Source organism: Haemorhous mexicanus, chromosome 2 (assembly GCF_027477595.1).
Source record: "Haemorhous mexicanus isolate bHaeMex1 chromosome 2, bHaeMex1.pri, whole genome shotgun sequence".
In the NCBI taxonomy this organism is placed as follows: Eukaryota; Metazoa; Chordata; class Aves; order Passeriformes; family Fringillidae; genus Haemorhous; species Haemorhous mexicanus.
In genome coordinates, this window is record NC_082342.1 from 88,213,728 (window position 1) to 88,236,397 (window position 22,670).

A 22,670-nucleotide genomic window follows, 5' to 3' on the forward strand; every position below is an offset into this window, starting at 1 on the left:
CAAGAGGCAGAAGCTGATGCACAGAAAATTCCACCTGAATATGAGGAAGAACTTTACTGTGCATGTGACTGCACATTGGAACAGAGAGAGTGTTGAGTCTCTCTCACTGGAGATACTCCAGAACTACCTGAGCCCAATCCTGTGCCATGTGCTCTGGAATGACCCTGCCTGGGCAGGGAGATTAGACCAGATGACCCACTGCAGTCCTTTCCAACCTTGCCTGCTCTGTGCCTCTGTGATTGATCTTGTGATATTATGTGGTCCCACCTCAGCACAACTGCCTTGTCCTGGTTTGCATCAGGGCTATGGTCTCCTCTGACTGATACAGCTGTGAGAAGACAAAGCTGGGAAAAGAGATACTCATATTCTGATTATATTTTTTTTTCATTGTATGAAGAAGGTCCTGCACTTCTGATTTGTTTGTAGCTATAGATAAGCCATTTTTTATTTCCTGTTGTCATTTCCTCGACTTCCCTCCAGCATCTGGTATAAAGTGATCAAATAGTAAATCCAGAGATTATGATTACTCATCTCTTCACAGTCATTCCAACCATGAGACTCATCTTTCAAGCATATTCAATGATCTTCATACTAGGCAACATGGTGGCTTCTCAGTCACAATCATCTGGTAAGTTCAAATCCCCATATATTTATTTAGAAATTGATATATCCCCTAGCAATATTTCTGTGCATATTTTACCTCATGTGTTACAATATTCAGTGCTTTTCTTTGATTAGAAGATTGAACCAAACAAAAATTAATATCTAGCAGAAATGAAAGCGGTCTTCTAAAAACCAAAATATAACAGATTTCTGTGAAAGTTTTCTAACAGAGTAGATTGCAGCCACTAAAGAATAACCTTCAATGAACAAAGAAGGATAAAACACATTCAAGGTAAGACTTCTGCACTTAGTACTCTGAAAGAATGAACACTATGGGAAAAGATCAGCAATACTTTGCTCCTGGCAAAGCATCAAGATAAAAATACTATTACACAGCAAAATTATTAAAGACCAGTTGTTTGGCTACCTAAGAACTTCTCTGTCTTAGGTATTTGTCTGCAATGCCATTACTTATAGCTTGTCAAAGATAAATATGTTATTACAGAAATCAAACATAAAGCTCAACACCTACATCAGAAATCTAATCTTCACTCTTGTTAATTTCCCACGAGTTCCGTGTCATTCATTTTATAAGGAAAAAGAAATTCTTTAGTTATGATCTCATGCTATCAACCTATAAGTTACCTCTCTGTTCTGCCATACATGTGGTAAATAAATACCATTTCTGGCAATGCTGCACCACCTGATTCCCCATGGTTAATTGTCCCTGTGAGTCACTGGCTGTCCTCTGAGGGAAGGTGACTTCTCTGCCCTGAGATGGCAATCACCTATACCCAGGCAGAGATTATGGCATGCCTTTGTAGAACAAAATTTGACAATTAGAGCCATGGTGACTATTTTATGCAGTGTCATGATGCCTGGCAATGGTCAGCGATCTGAGAAAAACCCCAAAGAACTCAATTTGGTGGATTCTAAGAATTATGCTATAAGAATTATACCTCATCTCAAAATATCTATAAAAAACTTTCACTTGCTGGCTTTTTTCCTATTCTTGAAAGATTTTTGCTATTTATTCACTGTCCTGTGTTCAATTCAGCAGTCTTTTGCTCAAATGGCACTTTTGCCCACATTTGTTCCTATAAAAAAATAAAACTGTCCTTCATCAACCAGTAGTATTAAGGGTAAATAAAGACTACAGGTTCAGATCTGGGTTTTGTTCTCCAGTAGTTTCTGTACAGTGTACTGCAATATGTGGAAGTTCAACATGTGGTTACTTATCAGGTTTCATCAGTGTAAGGAAATCAAAAGTGGTTTTTCTTCTTTGTTATGCATCAATGAGGTTGCAACTGTTCCAGTACATGCATGTTTCATTCTGTTATCTTTGAAGATTGATATTCTGCCTCTCCCTTTCTTTTTTTAAATTTGTTCCATGACATTTAGCCTTTTTACATGTTCCCTTTCAGTAGTATCTTTTCTCAGTAATAAACTTTGAAAAATAGAAAGAAGGTGGAATGTACTTGCTCATACTCTTTCTCATGGTTGTATTTGCATAATTTTTTGCTCAAGGAAATGTTGGGTTTTTTTCCCCTGTAGAACTACTTTCTCCACACACCATAGTGGTATTTTCCATGCTTCTCTGTCCTGAGAAGAATTAGGTGGCCAGCAGGGCCTGTGATGTTCCAGTCTTTTGTGGCACCTGTCCCAGTCCCTGTCAGGTTTCATGGAAGGTGTAGGCTTGGATGATTCTCTCTGAAGCTCTTGCTCCAGGGCACTGGTATGTATCCTGCAGCACTGCAGAAGACTGCACACCTAGGTAGACCAGCAGGTCATCCTCAGACAGAAAGTTGTGCCACCTCTTTTAGCTCAGGGACTGCCTGTTCATAACATTTTGACCTTTTCATCTACCCATTATTATAATAGAAAGAATAATTATGAATGTGTTGCTTTGGTGTATTGTATGCCTCCAGGGTCACAATTAGAAGAAGGCTTTAAATATTTGCAATTACTGTGGGAGAGCTGACACATCAGCTGAGAATGATCTATGATGTCACAGCTGAATTCAAAAATATTCCATCATAAATAAAGGGAGAGAAATGGTCCCCTCCATTCTTTTTCCACTAAAAGAAGATAGAAATTATCCTGCCTGCTGAAGTATAGGTGTATACTTGCTTAAAAGCAAACACCTTTTCAGTTAATGGCAAGGGAAACATCATCAAAAAGAAAATATATATTACAGATAAACTGTATATATCCTCAGAGGATTTGATGCCAATTTATGCTAAACTTTAAAGAAACTCACTTAGGTTATGCATGCCTTCATGTTGAAATTGAAATTATGCAAAATATACATGTTATAATTTGAAAAGTTACATGCAAATACCTGCTGTACATTTACAAAAAGTACAACTCATATTACATTCAAAAAGGCTTCACAACTCATGAAATTAGGAAGCACAGAAGAAAATTTCTCCGACTAGAGCTCTAAAAACAAAGTCTGTGATGATAAAAGATTCTGTCCTACATACCTACTTAATTATGTTGAAACTGATTTCTTATGAAATTTTTTTAAATTGGAGCACAGGAAAGAATATGTATGTATCACCAGATGGTTTACTATAATTTCTATTCCATTTCAATTAACTTTCTATTTCTTGTTAAATAATTTAATAATGTATTGCCTTCCTTTTTAGTACACAAATAGCTGGAGTGGTTAGAGTTTATACTTTTATTTTTAAATCCCAGCATTTTAATTCATAATATATAGGAATACTTTGCAGAAAATGATTCTGATTTAGATATATTTATTTATGTTGTTAAGTTGATACAATCTGACCAATACTGCTGAAGTCAACTACTCAGAGTTAGGTCCATGAATAAATCACTGCAGGACTGGAGACAAACTGATATTCTTTGCCCTACAAAAAATGTTCATCACCAAACCCAAGATTTAGTCTTCACCTCTGAATTGCAGCCTCTAGTAACTAGTGCAGAGTTATAATACATTTGAAAAGACAGAGAATAAAGAGTGTTGTTTAAGGTTCAGAATTAATTGGTGTCCTTTTTTGCCTTCCAACAGGCTATTCAGAACAAATATTTTGTTTTTAGTTAGTTTAGTTCACCTTGTATTGTGAGGAAATGCCATGGGATTCCTCTGGTTTCCTTACTAGTATCCATCTCTAGAGCCAGCCATGCCTCAAATAACACACTGGGTGTGTGAAGAGATCAAACTCCCTCTTGAAAGAATGCTATGGGATTCAGGGCTTTATAGCTGGTGTCCTTTTCCCATTGATATTGAGGGAAAATGTGGCACCCTGAAAAAGGATTTCAACAATTGACCTGCACAGAGAGGGAAGGGTGGCTCACAACTTTACCAGATCTTTACTTCCCTGCTGGCAGGATGTAGGATATATCATCACAGGTTCAAGGAGATTCCTAAGCATAGATCACCTATTTGAGAGGCAAAATCAGTCTAAATTTTGTCACCACAGTAATTGTCAGATGTATAATAAAAAAATTGGACGAGCAATTTCTCTGTGCTCCCTCTAACAATTAATTAACCAGTGCTATCCCTCTTAATTCTAACAATTTCCCCATAAAAATAAATTTGCAAAGAAAAAGGAAAAAAAAAGTTATTTATACTGTCCAGTAAGATAAAATGAATTTAGAAAGAATAAGCATTATAATATTGTTTAAGAATTGCAAACTTGGAGGGATAAAACTCATAGCATTGCAGGTTTTTTTCTATTTGAGATATATGAAACAAACTTTTTCTCTCCCTGCCTCTGTTACAGTGTTCTGTATTTGTGTTATAAACTCCTTTCCCCCTCTTTCTTCTTTTTTTCTGTACCTGCACAGCCCTTGTGACAAAATTGACTGAACACCTCAGATAATTGTGATGGAAAGAGACTTTCTATAAGGGGCATCTAGTGACAGGACAAGGGGTGATGGCCTTAAAATGAAAGAGACTGGATTTAAGTTAGATGTTAGGAAAATGTTCTTTACTGTGAGGGTGGTGAGGCACTGGAACAGGTTGCACAGAGAAGCTGTGGGTGCCCCATCCCTGGAATTGTTCAAGGCCAGGTTGGATGGATCTCTGAGCAGCCTGGTCTAGTGGAAGATTCAAAGAACATTTTGCTTTCTGTAGTTCTGCCCAAATATTGTACACATAGAAACAGCACCAGAAATTAATTTTGAAATTAATTACCCTTGAAAATATGTAATTAAGAAAGCAAGTACTCTTCCTATTCTTATTTTCATAATTGAAGCATGATCATTAGCAGTTCTTTCTCAAAGTAAAAATACAGGCAATCAGACTAATTATCTAAAAGTAGAAAGTATATATTTTGTAACTTCTAAGGGGAATGGAAAGGATTCATTATACAGTCATAAAATTTATCTCAGGACATTACAATATTCTCCATTCTAACATGTATAGGTTTTTCACTATGTCACTTTTATTTAAGGATGGAGAACATACACTTAATACACATTAAATATACATTAAGCAGTTTTATAGAAAATCAAAGTCTAAAAAGTAAAGGATTTCAGTTACATTACATACTGCACAACCATAAAATTTAACCATAAAAATTAAAATGTGCAAGTACAATCACAGACCAAGAATCCACTGTTAGGCACTTTGCCTGCATATTTCTTAGTGCCTTTAGTAAAAGACAAGATCATCTCTTAGACATACAGAAGGGAATTACAAAGAGCTTGAAGTCTTCTGTAAAATGAGTTGCGTAGGTACTTTGTTTCAAGAGAGGTAGAACTGGCTGAATAAACTCCATTTTATTATACCTTTTAAGGTTTTTCACTTCTGGTTTTGCTTCAGCATGTAAACAAGATTTTCTGTTTGAGAAAACAATACAAAACAAGCTTGCAGGCAGTAGGTAAGAGATGGGTGAGGTAGTTTCAAGTCCTTTTCTTGAATAATAGCAGAATCTTTTCTCCACAGCTCCACGAGTCACATAGCAGAAACCTGAAGGTACATCTACCCAGCATGTCCTGAATTTTTGTCATAACTGTCTTGAATGGCTTTGACAAGACAATGTGTTACAACACAAATACACCTCCACAAAAATGTTATAACTCTAATTAGAGTAGTCATAAAGAACCTAGACACAGATACAGGCATGCAAAAAGGCAAAATGACCCCATGTCTCACATTCTTCGTGTTGACTACAGAGCAAAATATAGCAACCGTGAGACTAGTTATTCTTGATTCCCATGAAATAATCAGAATGACTGGATATGATGAAAAGCCCATAAGAAATATTTTCAAATTTTAAACCCCTTCAAAAGTCCAGAGGAGCATAAAACGTACCCAGCAATCAAAGCTAAAATCCTATATTTTCCCTCTAGACAGTATATTGCAGCAAATAATTTTAGTGGTAGACACTTCATAGCTGGAGAGGTCGGAAAATTTTACCTTCAGGCGGTTTCTTGATGATACGTTTTCTTCCTCTTTATTCACTCAAGTAAACACAATTTTGCATCAATTCTATAGAATGCAAAATAAACATTTTTTGACATAGAATGGATTTCTAATCCTTGTGCCTTCCTAATTTCTCCATTTCTTCAATGTCAGGTTTATCTTCAGTCTGATTGTGGAATATCCTGTGTCTCTAGCAAGAGCAGTGACAAGGAGATGATCAGAGAGGAAAGAATATCTGCAGTCATTAAATGATTGTGCCTGTATTTAAGGTGGAACGGGCCATAGATCACACATGCAATACATCTACTTGTGGGTCTTGACTGGTCTGCATTTCTGGTGTTAGTTCCTGGTTTCTTACAGCAAACACCTGACAGTTTACACAGATGTTCCCTACAGTGTTAGTTCCCAGATTTCTTCAGCAGGTATTTTGGGGAAAGTTGTCCTCAAGGTGTACGCCTCATGCAGAGCATGAACGTCACCCAGTCTACCCTTTTTGGTCCTGGGACCATGTGGCTAAGTGTCTCTCTCATGTCGCTGTGCATGCCCCCATTTAATTATTTTGAAATTCTAATTTCAACCTCTATAAGTTGTTTTAATCTATTTCCTTGTATTTTGGATGTTCTTTTGTCTTCTTATTTTATGATCATCTGAGCCTATTGTATACATATCTTAGAAATATTGATTGCCTACTGTGGAAACCCAGGGCACCAGGAATATTTCTCTGTCTGCTCTGAGGTGCCCTGACCCCCAGGGGAGCACTGACTTTGACCCTCATTCATGGAGAAAGTTTCCTAGACTTCAAGATAGACTAGAATCCACAAAAGTGTGAAACAGATTATAGAGAGTAGTGTAGATGTATCACTTGGTCAGAAATCTAGGTTTTGGGATTTTTAGGATGTTGTGGATGGATGCAAGATGGAGGGCACAGGGTGTCATCCTGGGTTTCTTCTCCATGCTTCTTCCTCCTTCTTTTTCATGTGTTTGGGTGGCATTTTGTAATTGGGCAGAAAATCCCCCATTGGGGGCTCTTTGGGATCAGTTATTGGGTTAAAAGGGAAAATAATCTAGGTGTCAGCTCTTAATTGGATAGTTTAGTCTTAAAAGACCTTGTAACAAGAGATTGTGAGCCATTTTGTGTCTTATAATAAAAAGCTGCTGAACTCACAGTAGTGAGACTGTTTACTGATAAGAAATAATAAACACCTGAGTCCAAACATGAATTACTGTCTCAAGTGCCTTCAATCCAGACCCAGAGAAACCGACAGCCTACTAATGTCAAGGGATGCTTTTCACTCTCGCTACTGAAATCATATTCTCCATAAATGTCCTGAGCAGGTGGGGAAGATGCCCTCAACACCACAATAATCAACTTCAATAATGAGAAGATGCAGATCACATGGGCAGCAAGAGAGCTTTTTCCCAAGGAGAATGTGTCATTTTTTTACACGTGAGTATTGCCATTCCTCTCTTGTTAAAGGATTTACTTAAGGAGAATGAAATATCCAAGTCCATTTGAGTCTTCTGTGAACTAGAAATGCTTTTAACATTTCTTGATATCCAGCATGAAACCTTTTTATATTTACAACCTACGGAATTGTACAAATCAATAAACCTGGTGAGTAATCAGTCACAACAGACATGATATGAAAGATTTGTCCCTCTTCTGTCATTGTCCCTGTTATGTGCATTACTGATGCTAATCACACAATCAAAAATGTTTTTTCCACATATGTGTATATATTTTCCTTATTAACTGAGATTATTAATGACTAACAGAAGTGTAATATTTTGGTTAAAGACAGTCATAGTGCTTATCTTTTTTTTCTGGGTTGTATATGTGGAAGAACTTTTCACAGAACAGTCTTGAAAACAGGATCATGAGAGTATCTGTTTAAGCAAGTAATTCCCTTATTAGAAAACAACAGCATGAACAAAACTTGATCATGTCAGACTGCATCCAAACCCAGGGCTGGAAATTAGGTGAAGTTTGGGTGATGAATTCCCTCACAACACTATGAAATTTGTCACTTCAATAAAAACTATGCTCAGACTTTCCTTGGTGTAGCATTTGGAAAAAAAAAAAAGAAAAAAAAAAGAGCAAGCATTAAAAAAATTAATTAACTTGTGCTAATTTTTAAGTTTTCCATTTACCAATATTATTTCATTTACAGATTTGGTGAAGGCAAGAACAAAGTTTGGAAGCCATGTACCACCTATTTATTGGATCAAGATTATAATTCTGGATGTCTTTTTAAGACAGAAGGACCTACCCTTACCATTTCTATCAGGAACAGCAATGGAAGTGATGAGCTTTTTTTTAAAAATCTAAAAGCTGATTTTTACAGTAAGTATGAAAAATCATGACTACTTTGGCAGACTTTCCAGTTCTCTAAGTTAGAGAAGAAATCTCTTATATGGGATATAAAATATTATTAGTGTGCATGTCAAAACAAAACTACAGTTATTTCACGCTGATCTGTGTTCCTTGCTGTAGTTACATAGGCTTGTGTGCAGCTGCAGTTAAGTGAGATAACACAGGACAGTCAGACTTGTCCCAAAATACAATTTCAAAATCCAAAGGAAAAAACACTAAATATATATATATATATATATATATATATATATATATATATATATATATGGGTGTTCTTTGTGTAGTGCAGGCCTGCTGAGCAAGAAAATGAATAGTTTTTTGTCTTAGTGCTGACTGTGTGATATTTCTCATACTTTCAACTTTCATTCTTTTGCCATTTTTCATGCAATGCCAGGCAGCAAACTGCTTCTTGTCAAAGACGCTGTCACAAAACCATCATTGATGCCAATAAAAATTAGCTGAGTGGCTACGGTACAGTCTGGCAGAGTAAAAAGGACATCCTACTACTAGTAGAGAGATGATGTTCCTGTTTTTATTAAATCTTTACTGTCCACAAATACATATTTAACATCTAGTATGGGATTAATTTATCAAAAACTTCTGCAATTTTGCATACCTACATCATTAAAAGTGGAGTGATTTTTTATTTTCCTAATAGAAATCACACAGAATATATACAATGGACAATTATCTGAAAAGAAATATATATTCCAAACTTATCAACAATGTTTTAGCAAAAGGGATTAAACACCAATCTGTCAAAGCATCAAACTTTGAGAATGCTTTTATATCTCTAATTTTACCAATATCTGTTTAATTATGGAAAACTGCAGCCTGATCCTCAAATTTTCACTATTAAACACCCACTGACAACAAAATTAATTTCAAAAAGGTTAGGTAACAAAGGACAAATATCAAGGATCAGACTGAAACCTTTAAATTAGGAAGGCAGAGTTTTCATAATACAAGGAGGCAACTAGAAGGATTGAGAAAGCAGGTAGCCCTCCTTTCACCCCTGTTTCCCACTGCTGAAGACTTACCTGTTGCATAGGTCAAACCATGGAGTTGTCTTCAGACCCTCTGGAAACAGTGAGGGGCTGATTCAGTTTGCATAGAAAGGAACCCAGGGCTTTTGTAGATGCCCCACCATATCCCACATAGCCTCCAGCAGCTGCAAAATTCTGTCTTGGAGGTTCTATGGTACTGAATTTGTCACTTCATTTCCCATGAGGAAGCCTGTTTCTTTGTCTGGATTGCAGGGAGTGCAGGAGGAGACAGAAGTCCTTTCATTAAGTAGCTTCAATAGATTCCTGACATGACACAGTTACTGCCTTTAATGCAGTGCCTCAAATGGTGAAAAGTGTCATGGTCTCAAGCCCCATTCTGATGTTTAATAGAGAGGTCAGCTGCAAAAGCAAAACCTCCAAGAAGAAAATCCACCTTCTTCTCTTACGACTCAGTGAAATATTGAGCCAAGGAAGGGAAAAAATTATTTTATCTGTAAAGTGCATTTTAGGATGCTACAGCAAAATTTGTTTCTCTTCTTCTCAGTAAAGCCCAGTCCACCAGAAAATGTGACCTTCTTCTGGAAAGAGGACACTGTTACTGTAAGCTGTAATAAACCAGAGAGAAATGCATGGTGCTTGAGACTTGAGCTTCAGTACAAAAGCAAGTTTGACAAAGAGTGGCAAGTGAGTTGTATGTCACATTTTTAATCAACATTGAAAGCAGAAGACATCACATTTTTATTCAGCACTAGAAGGAATTGGAAGTAGCATATCTATGGAATAGAAAATACATTTGTTTCCAAATTTTATCCCATCCTATATTTTCAAATATATCTGCTAGCAGAAAACATCTAGATTTTTAGAACCCTGGGTTTCTACCATGCCAGAAATAATTTATAAAGTTAAAGGCCGGTCCCACCCTAAGAGCTGAGGGCAATCTAAGGAAAAGGCATACATTTAGAACAGAGGAGTATGGAAAGATAGAAGCAGAAAACAGATTAGGGAAAAGAAGAGGAAAAAGAAGAAAAACTAAAACATTATTTCACTAACTTAAACCTTTCCATTCTCAAATATAACTTGTAAATATTTTGTGGATTGCACTGTCTTTGTGTATTGGAAATATGCAACTGTAACATAGTGCACTATGCAATGATTGTTAGGACCTTCAACTCAATACCACACAACAAGGAATGGATATGAATACCCAAAAGCCAATCAAGAAACAGAATTCCTCAAAACTCTGAGAAGGTAACATTTGTTTCTGAGGTTTTGCATTGGCTCATTCCTTGTCCCAGTTGTGATCATGACTGAGTGCAGCATTTTGAAGCACTGTCTTGAAAGCCAGAATTGTCAATGACAAACCTTCTTTCTCAGTCCAGAACTTCCAAGTGCTGCAGTATTGGAGAGCAAGGCTTCGATCCAAGGAAGTGCTACTCCTTCCGGGTCAGACTGAGGAGGCTGGTACCACACTGCAACGTGGTTAAATACAGCAGTGACTGGGCAGCTGAGACATTCTGGATGAATGGCACGTTATTAGGTAACAACTAATACATATATATATATGTATATATAGTCCAAGTGCAAAAGAAGAAGGGGTGACTGCAAAAGAAGCTAAAGACATGCAGCATATGAATGTTGCAGTTTTGTTCTCCATCTTGTGTTATCAAAGAAAGTTCATGTGAATGTTTAATTGCACCTGTTTAACTCTATCCACTTTGCTCCTGATGGCCCCTGAAGCTACCAATTAATGTCATATAATCAGTAAAGTTAAGAGTGTTATTATTTGTGTTACAATAGCATTGAGGATCCCCCAGTGGCAGTGATGTAATGCAGGAGGGCTCTGTGGGTTGTGGGAGTTGAAGAGGGGTGTCTGTATATGATATTTGGACATCAAATATGAACTCTAAGAAAATCCCTGATGTCCAATTTTTGAAGCCAGTTTGTTTTGCAAGTACATCCAGTTGAACTACAGGCCCACAGGTCACAGAAGTCTGATGCTCAAGGGTGCTGGATTGATCAAAACTAGGAGGATGGGGAAAAAGAGATTGATGGGAAGCAAAGCCAGTATCAGCACACCTTTCCTACCAGACAGTTGCATTTAACTGAGGGTGACTGACATTAATTAGATTGTCAATGTAAACAGTATTCCTATTCCTTATCAAAAACAAATCCCAGATTTTCTGTTGAAAAATAAAAGGGACTGTACACCATACAAACACATTTATGTTACCTAAGCACAAACTGCCACTCACTAGACTTTACCAGAAGTCTATGAAGCCCTCAAATGTTCAGAGTAACAAGATCTGAGTTCTCTAAAATGCAATGGGCTATTAGCTCACTTGAAGACAGCCTAGCTGGGATGAAATCCTGGACCACAGGTAGCCTGTGCACTCTTAGCCACAGCGCTGACCTACAGAGGAACCTCTTCCACTATGCAGACTGTGAGCCTGCAAGCCTGTCCTCAGGTGTGGCTGGCAAATGCCCTTAGGAAATAAAGACAATGTCTTCCTCTGCACCTCTGGGAGCAGACAACTCATTAGCCTTACCTGAACCATTTGACCAGAGGCTGTCAGCAGGTGCCTGCAAGGAAGGACATCACAGAGGAGACAGTCCAAGTGGTTTAGACATTCTGTGTGCCCCTGGACACCCCTGACATTGACACAGCTCCTTCACTGGGGCAAGTAGTTTTCTTGAGGACTTTAATGAGTTATTGACTCCAAATCCATGATCAGATGAAGCTGTGAAGCTTCAAGAAATTTCATAAACTCTGAAGACCTCACTTAGCAGGGGCAGGGGTCACAATTTTACTTGTGGTTTCCTGGCAGCTAAACAGAGCAAGGCGGTGGAACAGGCTGGACAGTTGCTTCTGTATGAATAATCATCCAGGGTTTTTGCATTTTGTAGAGACCAGAAGGCCAGTAGTAGGAAGCAGAGATTTGAGGTGGCATTACAAAAGCTGCAGGAAGAACACCGAGAATGCAGAAAAATGCACAAAATCATTAGTTTTATATACTTGCATGAAAGGTGTTAGCCTGCTGCTAGTTACCTTCTGGGTATCAACTCCTGTGATTTTCTGGCTCCTTGTTTGCTGGGATTGTTTGGGTTTTTTTGGGAGATAAGACATTTGGGCTACATGTAAACTTGCATTTCCAGCTTTAATGATTATAAGTAGGTTTATGTAATACAGATCTTAGCACAAAGTTGCTTTATCGCTGTTAATACAATGTGATGAAGGTGAGTAGAAATACTTGATCCATTCATAATGCAGCTACACTGCCTATAAGCCCCCTCTGTTGTCCTGTATCAGGTCAATTTAGATAAATAAAAACACAATTTAATTTTGTTGCAAGGTTTGGGGAAGCAGAGATTTTCTTCTCAGTTTCAATCGAACAATTAAACTTGTCTTATTTGTCCTTAAAAACATTTCTGGCTTTATTTTTTTTTTTTTTTAAAGAAAAGTCAATATTTTTTTCTTTTTAAAGAAAAGTCAAAAAAATTTTTGACATACTCTTTTTGTGATTATTCTTAGATTCATGTGATGATGATATAACTCCTCAGTCAAAAACAGTAATTATTTTAAGTTGTTCCCTGGCAGTACTCATAATGATGGTTATCCTCCTGATTCTTCTGTGTAAATGGCAGAGGTAAATATAGTTTTATTGGTTACTACTTAATAGCCATGTCATGAAAATAGAGCTGTCATTCTGGATGAAGCCTCTTGTGATGAAAATTCTTGTCAGGCAAATGAAGTCATGGTGAAGATGCAGAAGTCAGTAGCTTAAGCACTGTTTGAGGAATACTAGATCCTGGCCTTCCAAACACCCAGACCTTTAATTTGCAAAACGCACAATTCTGGTTAAAGACAATGTTTCAGGATAAAATTCTGTCTCTTCCACTTAATTTCTTCTCTTTTAAGGAAATTTAGCTAAATTCTGAGAAGCCAGTTTTTCTAGCTACTTGTTCTGAAAGGACATTCTTTTGTTCAACCTTCATCAATCAATCAATCAAAATGTTTGTTTGCAGTAGGATAAAGTAAGCTTGAGTGCATTTAGCTCTAATAAGACTATATCAATATTTAGATTGGCTGTTGAATAATACTGTTCATGTTTAGAATTTACAATTAAAAAAAAAAAACAACCCAAACAACTACCAAATAACAAGCAAACCCACAAAGGCTGCAGATTTTGGCTTTTTTTGGTGGAAAAACATGACAGAAATGACGTCTTTTAAGAAATGAAGGTATTTGTGACTCTAATTGCCCTTTTAGTTCATAAATTGAGTTTTTTCTCCTGAACTTCTATGGTTCACATTTACATTTGTGTTCACTGACTCTGCCAATACAGCTGGTTGCTACACCATCTTCCCTGTCTAGGGGAAGGTAACCAGAGAATGCAAGCTCTGACTACTGCCTCGAGCAGAATGGCACATGATGACTAACTGGAAGTTTGTGCTAAGTCTGGATTTTGTTAGACTGGGATTGGGTTGAAAATTTTTCAAAGAATTCTCTTAGCCTGATGATGTTATCAGACTGTTATAACTGCTTTTCAACTTTAGAACACATTAAAAAGAAATCAAGAACAGAGTACTGTAATGCAAAATATATTTGTAGGTACAGAACTGTGCTGAAGGAGTTTTTTGTGTGAATAACTCTGCTATAACAAAACATTTATTTGGTTTTGTTTTCCTTTTTGCAGGGTTCAGATGTCAGTCCTGCCTGCTATACCAGACCCAAAATACCCACTTGCTGATCTCTTCAATGATCATAACGGAAACTTACAGGTAAAAATCACCTTAGCTGAGCTGTAAACTCCAAAAAATTTAGAATAATTTGAAGATAGCTACTAATCCTTGCTCTGCACAGACATTACTACAAGGAGTCTCTGACCCAAGATAAAAGCCCCCAAACCCTCCCCCTTGTGCAGCATCACCAAAAGGTCCATGGAGAAAATGCTCATAAAATCAGTGCAGTGCTGCTTTGGGACTGTGAAAAGACACTTGCTATAGAGACAGAGAAACTGCTGGAGAAGAATTGCAGGGTGTTGAGTATCCACTGAAATGACATTGTGGTGTCTGCCCCTTGATCTTGTGCTTTATGTTTGTGAAGTGTGAGTCCTGGCACAGTGATGGCACTCACAGCTTTGCAGGTGTCAGTCACAGGAGGGAATATCCACTCTTAGCCATAGAGGTCCCTGCTCACAAAACCTTTAGACACGGAATATCTCTCAAATGAATAGACTATAGTTTTTGCTATTGTTTTCTTAATGCTTCTTATGAGTCACTGACATCACATATGTGGTGTAGTTTTCTCTGTTAGTTGTACTAGTGTTTACCTTAATTGCTAGTAAGTTTCCTCTAAAGGGGAAACAGGTTAAATAATTATGTTTTCAAATCCAATGGAATATCAAAAATCAGTAACAATTTTTCAGTGACAAGCTGAAAACTTTTTATATAAAAGACAGCTTTAAACTCAAAGTGAACAAAAAATATACTAATTCAAATTAGTACTGAAAGATTAATACAGACATGCTATGTTGCCTAAATCTTCATCTGAATTTAGTCTTAATTTAGATTAAGTCAGTGTTTGTGTCAAAGAAAGCATGAGTCTATCAAAGAGGGAATACCAGATATTTTACACATCCAAGGTTTTCTAAGGGACCTAATTATATACAAAAATGTATTTTATGTGGTCTCAAGAATAAGTAAGACTTTGTGTGCAGTTCTGGAATCCTATCTGCTTTTCTGCCATTCTCTCTTCTGTCCTACTATTTTATGTCCTGCTTCTCAACATTGCTTCAGTTTCATCTCCATTGTGGCTTATCCTGGAAAGATGCCAATATGAAAGGAAAGTTGGTAAGTGGTATCTGTACAACCAGGTTTCTTTTGACAGATAACTCATCTCTGCTGACATTAACATTTTAATTTTTCTAGGAATGGCTAGACAAAAATGACCATGTGGTGTTGCAAACCAAGCTGGAATATGAAGAACCAGAGTCCATCACTGAGGCAGAAAGCCAGCAAGAAGATGGGAAGAACAGTGACAAACAGGGGCCTTTGGAAAAAATCTTCACTTTTTCAGGAGCAGCTGAAAATAATGATGGCAAAGCAGCTGAGATTGCCTGCCTAATACCAGCACCCAACACTACAGCTCCTTTTGCTGGCTTCCATATTATAATGAATGATGACATGTATGTGATGTTATAAAAGCTGCAGAAGGTGTTAGGAAATTCCATAAAAATCCTGACAAGTTTGGGAGAGTGACTGAATAGAAAAGGTCATCATGATAAGATTCATATCAAGAAATACACTGGGCTGTGTTTTTAGATCTGTACTTTCCCAACTCTTGGGCAGACTCAAGTGTTTGAAAAAAACTCCTGATGATTTATAGAGTCAGGATTTGTTCTTCTAACTGGGGTTTATCCCTAAGCCCCATGTTCCTTCTATGGACAGGAAAGCACAGGAGCTCCCCCATAATATATGTCAGCAGAGCTGAGATTTAGTCCTTCTGCTTATGGAGCGTGTAGAGCAGGGCAAACAACACCATTGCTCCTCCCAAATGAAGAGAGAAAATAAAGAGGTTTTGCTGTCTCATGTAAAGAGATTTTTGTTGCCCAACATTGCATTTCATGGCATGCCTTAAAGATTTTATAGAGGAGGAATAAGGCCCAGTTCTAAGAAGAGAAGAGCAAGGATGTACAGCATTGAATCACATTTTAGCCTGCAGATACTTCTGTGTAGGCAGCTTCCTCCAGAACAGCAGGGCATCAAGTGTTTCCTCAGAAGGTCATGTCCTCTGTGTCTAACAGTTTTTGAATAGTCAGCATCCCACAGCCTTTATTTTAGAAAGCTGAAGTTCATTTGGAACAGTATTTATGTTTAACTGAGTTTCATTTATTTCAAACTGGGGTTTAGTGCAATCAGCAGCTGTAGACACAAATTAGGACTTCTTATTCATATTGCACATACTAGTCTCTTGTTTTACTTTAGAAAATGGGGAGTTTGGGGTTTTTTACCAAGTTTAAAAATAAGTTTAGAACAATATTATAAAGTTTTCTAAACATATAATCTTTTAAAGTATGTTTAATTTCAAATTTAAAATGCAACATACTCAACAATCAGACTTGACAAAAAAAATCTTGACAATTCTGAGTTTCTCCATATCACTTATGTTACATGCTATTTGAAAGCAAATTTTGCAAAAAAATTTAAGTGTTAAAAGTGTCTATCATCTGGGTAAACTGATACAGTGTGATTATATGCTGAATTAGCTAGTTATTCACCTGCATATCAGTCAGTCATTAAATGGCTTTATCAGTTGACTAAGCCTCTCCAATCACATACTTTCATTATGCAAACATTCTAATTTAATGTGCAAACTGGAAATTGCACATCTCAGAAAATTACTGTGATTAGCAAAATATTTTAATTCAGTGCTTTAAAAACTTCAATTCCAGATCTTTTCAAGAACAGTAAATAATAATATGGATCATCAAGTGTCAAGGTCTTTGTCTAGGTGTTTCAGTTTGTTTTACAAAGAAAAATACAGACATTTTCTGGCCAGTAAGTGGGAAACTTAGTTGGAAGGACAGTCCAGCCACATTCCCCAAGATTTTTTTGACATTGTCACAGATTTGACTGTTCACTCACAAGATTAACATGCTAGCAAAGGATTTCCCATTATCCTGAAAACAATTTTGCCTTGTATGAAAGTTTGGGGGGTGCTTTTTGTACACTGCCCACTTCTGGAAATTTTTGTGAAAGGTAACCATGAAAAGTTTCAGTAGCACCGTAAGAACACATTGAATTTTAAGTGAATTCAAGCAGCGTAAAATTTGATGAGCAGAAACTATCTCAGCTCAGCTCTTTGTACATGATGTAAATTGTCATTCTTGCATTAGAACCAAAGAAGCTTTAGCGAATTACAACAGACAAGAACCTGATCCAGTAATGATTCAATGAATCAAGAGGGAAGTAAAGCACAGAATATATTGTTTGGTTGCTTCCTCTTCAGCCCACATCATATGATTGCCTGCAAAGCTAGCTACTTCAATTAAACCACCTTCTGTTGCATAACTACTTGTCTGGCTGGATTCAAAATGTTTTAGCACATTTTCCTGAAATTTTACTCTGCAAAAAAAATAGAGGAGAACATCATGTTGAGTTGTTCTGTTTCAGCAGCTGTCCTGAAATGTTATAATCGTGTAAGTTTTTAGTACAAACTATATCTCGTATTGTGTTTTATAGATAGAAAGGGGTTTTTTGTGCATGTATGCAACCACACGTACATTGTATATAACATATTAGAAATAAAACAAATAAAACACCCACATACCTCAAATGTTTATTTAAAAAATATTGCCCAAGAAGAAAATAAAACATAGGGAATTATTTGTATTCAACAAAAGGTCCCTACCCCCATCCCTAAAAAAAAAAAAAAAGCTTTCCAATCCTTAGGAACTCTACAATAATTGTCTACAGAGTGATAAAACACACAATTTAAGGAACAGGAAAGGTCTTGCCCCAGGTACTGATGATGATTCTATCAAACATGGCAGAAGATTAACCATGCTCACTGTTAGAGGCTATTGGAGGCTTCCCTTATCACCCCTTGCCATCTGCCATTTTCCACCATTTTGCCATCACACATTTCCTGGATTGTCACACAAATATGCATTCCATCTCTCAGAGCAGACTTCCACAAATTAGCAAATTAACCAGCCAGACAGCAGAAGGCCTGTTCAGTTCCCCACAGTGAAAAGAAGGGTACACAGTAATGTTCACATCTTCATTCTTATTTATTCAGAACTTGTCATGTTCTTCAAAGGCAAGAGTCCCCCACATGCTGTATCCTGTTCCTTCATTATATCCCAAAGGAAGGGAATGGGTTCATGTGGTAGTCCAGTCTAACTGAACAGTATTTCCTCAGCAATGGAACAAACATAATGTATATTTCTTCCTCGCACAATTTATGTGCTAGCTATAGCAGCACCAGGCCAATTTATATTGACAAATTTAATATCTCTATTGTTTGCTTTGTTCTTAATATCTGATTTTCAGTGAGAGGAAGAATAGGAGGAAATAATGCTTCTGCTAAAACAAGTAACAGAACTTACTGAAGCCAGTCTTCTACACTCCATTTTCTTTGTCATTGTTTTTTAACAATTGTGCTTTTAAATTTATTTGGAAATATGCTTTGCTCAACTATCAAATGCATAATTTTGAGCAGAAAATGGTTGTTTCTTCTGTAATAAACCTAGAATCTTCTTAGAGTGTGTTTAACAAAGCTTTCAAAACCATTCTTGCTTTTTTTTTGTAGCTTACATTTTTACAGTTACTAAACTCAGCCATGAAAAACACAGTTTATTTTAATTTTCCCTTTTTGTGAAAACAATGCAAACTGCAGAGATGAAACTGGAGGATCATGTTAATTAAATGCTTGAAAGACTGGATTATATAACTTTTCTTTTACTTTTTAAAGCCACATGGGCCTAAACTTGTCAAAACACCAAGGGCAAGAAGTCAGCATTTTCTGTGGGAAAAGAAGATATGACCCTAATTGACCTTTTGTCACTGCATATCTGAGTACAGATCTATCACTGACTAATCTAGTGGTCGAAACAGCAGTATTGTGCAACAAGCGAAGAAATGCAGCAGTAACTCCTCCACTCCTGGAAATTTCTTGTAACCCTTATGATTCAAGAGCTGGGTTATTGCCTGCTGCATGGCTTGCTCCTGCCTGGTTTCTTGCTGGAAACTGCTGGCACAAGATTTTCTGGGTGGTAGGAAATAGCAGCTGTACACTCACCCTGAGCAACGAGTCCCTGCATGCATCCACATTTGCCATACTGCCAGCTGGAGAGGAGTCCCAAACAGATGTAACTTCTCAAGTTGCAGGTTTGGGGCCCCTCTCTCCTCCTTACTGGGGTGCATCAGGGCCAGGGGTGGAGGCAGAGGTAGAACTCATCTTCCCTTCATGCCCCACAGCTCTGAAGGCAATGCTCTATCATAGGTTGCAGAAAAAGGAGCCCTGTGTCCCTTCCCTAGTGAAATTACACAATTTTTTTTTCAAATCAAAATCCCCTGGTTCAGTGATGGGTTTCATGTTTACCTGCTCTTTGTCTGGGGCTTCTGATTTCCTAGTCTTAGAAGATAATTGTGAAAAAGAAACAATATGCACCATATTAAAAAAGTCTCCCTATATATATCTAGTCAGGCTAAAAATGTTGTCAGAAGATGGGCCAAACAATATCTTCACATTTCTGAAGTAATTGACATTATAATTGTATTGAATAAAAGAGAAAAAAATCATTGTCTCAGGACTATTTTATTACTTTTTCTTTCTCTCTGTTTTCTTTGTATCAGTATGCCCTGGTATCACCCTTTTTTGATAAATGTTTTCCTGTTCTACATTGGTCTACAAAAGTCTTCTGTTAAAAATTAGCATTTATCACTGTGTTCCTGGAAGGCTGCTAAAGGCAAGAGCACATTCAGTTTCAGATTTTTGATAAGAAAGCTAGATGGGTTGATAAATTGTAGGCAATATGTCTTGCAGGGTCTACAGAGAGAATGAGCTCTCTTCATTAACTCTCTGCACTGATAGGAAATTTTATAAATAAGAGGAAGCTCCCAACTCCCTTGAAGGATAAGATATCCCTATAACAGTTAGGAAGTGCCATTAGTACATCTCTAAGCTAAGGCAGAGGTTAAAGTCACTAATTGCAAGATGGAGGGGGACATGTATGTGGCACAAACAGCTCTGCTTTGTCCAGTGATTCTTTCAGTGTGATGAGGTTTATGGAAAAGGCATCAATCCCCTTTTTGGTGAGTATCTGTACCCCTGGGCTGTGGAGTTATATATTGTCTTAACCCTCTGAGCCAGCCAGTTTGGAAAAGGGATATATATATACATATATATATATATATATATGTGTGTGTATATATATATATATATATATATATATATATATATATATATATATATATATATATTTTTTTTTTTTTTTTTTTTTTTTTTTTTTTTAACTACGAAAGAGCTGAGCTTCCAAAAAAGGGTGGGAACAGCATAGACAAATGCACCATAGTTTTTAATGGGTATAAGAGGCCCTTCTTACTAAAAAGAGCAGTGAGGGCCTAACTTCTACACACCCTGTGAATTCTTAAAATGTTGAGCTGTAAGGTTAAGCAGGGAGAGGGAGAAGGAGAGGGGAAGCCCAGGTAAGATGAAGGGAAAACTTCAATTCTGCACACACAAGGAGGCCTATTTAAAACTGTGCTTGGTCAACAATAACAATAAATAATGCTTTCCATCCGAAATTCTTAAAGGATGGATTTTCAAGTATTCTATCTACCTCAACTGAAATGCATTCATAGAGGCAGTGGGAAACCACAGCAACTTACCAGCTTACACAGGCATTGCTCAGAATCTCCCTGACATCCAAGAGAAGTACAGTCCAGCACAACAGAACCAGGCATACTGGTCTGCTAAGCAAACAAGCATATTTCCAATGCATTACATTATCACAGACCAGATGAAACTAATCAATACAGACAAAAGTTCACCTCTACTTTACAGTAAGTCTTGCCATTAGCAATGGTGTTACAGTTAGAAAATTGATGTGTTTTGGGATTTCTCTCTTTAGGGAGCTCAGCTTTCATTTCCATATGAAAGACTCTTCATCCAGAGGTATGAAGATGATTCAGGCTTACTGTGGGCCTACTAATACCTGCTCCACTTTTCAGTATGTTACCTTTGTGTATTGAGTTTGCCTGAGGTTTTTACATAATAAACAAGGAGAGAATGCCCCAAACAGCCCAGATTCAGGTTTGTGTACGAATCAATAGAAAAGCGGAATACAGCAAAACAGATGTTTTTGTTTCCTATCAGATTCTGCAGATGTTGTTCATAAAGAAATTAAAGCTGAGTTGGGGAGTTACTTGTGCAATTTTCCCCGCATCCATTCCAAAATATTTGAACTTCAGTACAAAGAAAGGCAGTAAACAAAGGGTCTAGCAGATGGTTGATACTGGAGTTATCGCTCATGGTATCTCAGTGCGTGCAAGTGTCTCCCGTCTCTTGCATGCTATTTTGCAGAAATAACAGGTGTTAGATCACAATCAACAGCACAAAGGATTTAAACACCCAGGTACTGGAGAAAATCTCCACATCAGAAAAGACTCAGGGGTTACAAAACTAAGACAGGTAGTACAAGTGGTATGCTATAGATTAAAAACAAGAGGTAGAAGAGGCAGTCAGAAAAGAGTCTGTATTTCCTCTCAATTTTGATTACACAAGAACAGTGAAGTTATTCTATATCTTGGGTTGAAATTAATTAAGTCAGAATTGTTTTTAATGTTAGCACCCCAGCTGAGGTTCTCCTTCTGCTGCCATGGCTCTCAGGGGAAGTAACGTTCTCAGCAGTGAACTCCAGGGAATGAGGACAAAGTGGGAGCATTTAAATGCCATAGCATTGACAAAGCTTGGACAATTGAATGATGGGTTTCAATAGTACAATTATACCTCAAATGTTATATGTCAGCCTTTTATGGCAGCTTTTTGTTTGATGTGAATAGGTGTTTAAAGAGACCATGCAAAATATTTTGCAACAAACCCATAAATCTACTTCTCTATTAATCGGCTCAGTTGTATGTCAAGGAGGAATTTGGCATCATTTCCCTATATTCTGCTTGGTAGTTGGCAGAATCTAGTATCTGTTGAATGCAGAAAGAAAATCCAATTGATGCTTATTCTCTGGCAAGATATTTTGACATGGTTCCTTGAATCTCAGGAACCAAACGAATTGAAAGAGAACCTATGTAACCTTTTGTTCCAGTGTTGAATATACAGCAACAGGGAAGTTCATAGAAAAATTAAATTACTCCTTTAAGAAAAGGAAGAGTGACTTTTGAAAGTCATGACTAGATGTCTTGATTATATAAGTTTTTTTTGTGATTTTTGTACTTCAAGTACATTAACAGCACCACAAAGTCAGAAAATGTATAAGTAGTGCACTATAGACATCCTCCATTGGCTGTTATAATCCCAATTTTAATTTCCAGATAATGTTTGAGAATGTCACAGTCTAACCCAGACAGCAACCAAGGACCATGCAGCCATTCACTAACACCTACACCCCACACCCCCTGGTGGAGTGAGGAGGAGAATACAAAAAAAGAGGGGAAAACTTGTAGTTTGAGAAAAGATTAAATTAGTAGTTGATCTAAAATATGATGGTGATAATAACAATAACAGAAACAATAAATTAATAAATGAGTACAACAAAAAGAAGACAGG

At 37.1% G+C, this 22,670-nt stretch overlaps 1 protein-coding gene across 1 annotated transcript; it reads left to right on the plus strand.

Moving 5' to 3' along the window:
- Nucleotides 1–531: 531 nt before the first annotated feature.
- On the plus strand, nt 532–17,452 carry CRLF2 (cytokine receptor like factor 2). Its single transcript, XM_059839395.1, has 8 exons — nt 532–628; nt 7,337–7,448; nt 8,173–8,345; nt 9,927–10,066; nt 10,757–10,919; nt 12,912–13,026; nt 14,077–14,161; nt 15,311–17,452. The coding sequence occupies exons 1-8, from the start codon at nt 553–555 to the stop codon at nt 15,581–15,583; spliced, it is 1,137 nt and encodes a 378-aa protein (XP_059695378.1). The 5' UTR covers nt 532–552; the 3' UTR covers nt 15,584–17,452.
- Nucleotides 17,453–22,670: the final 5,218 nt, after the last annotated feature.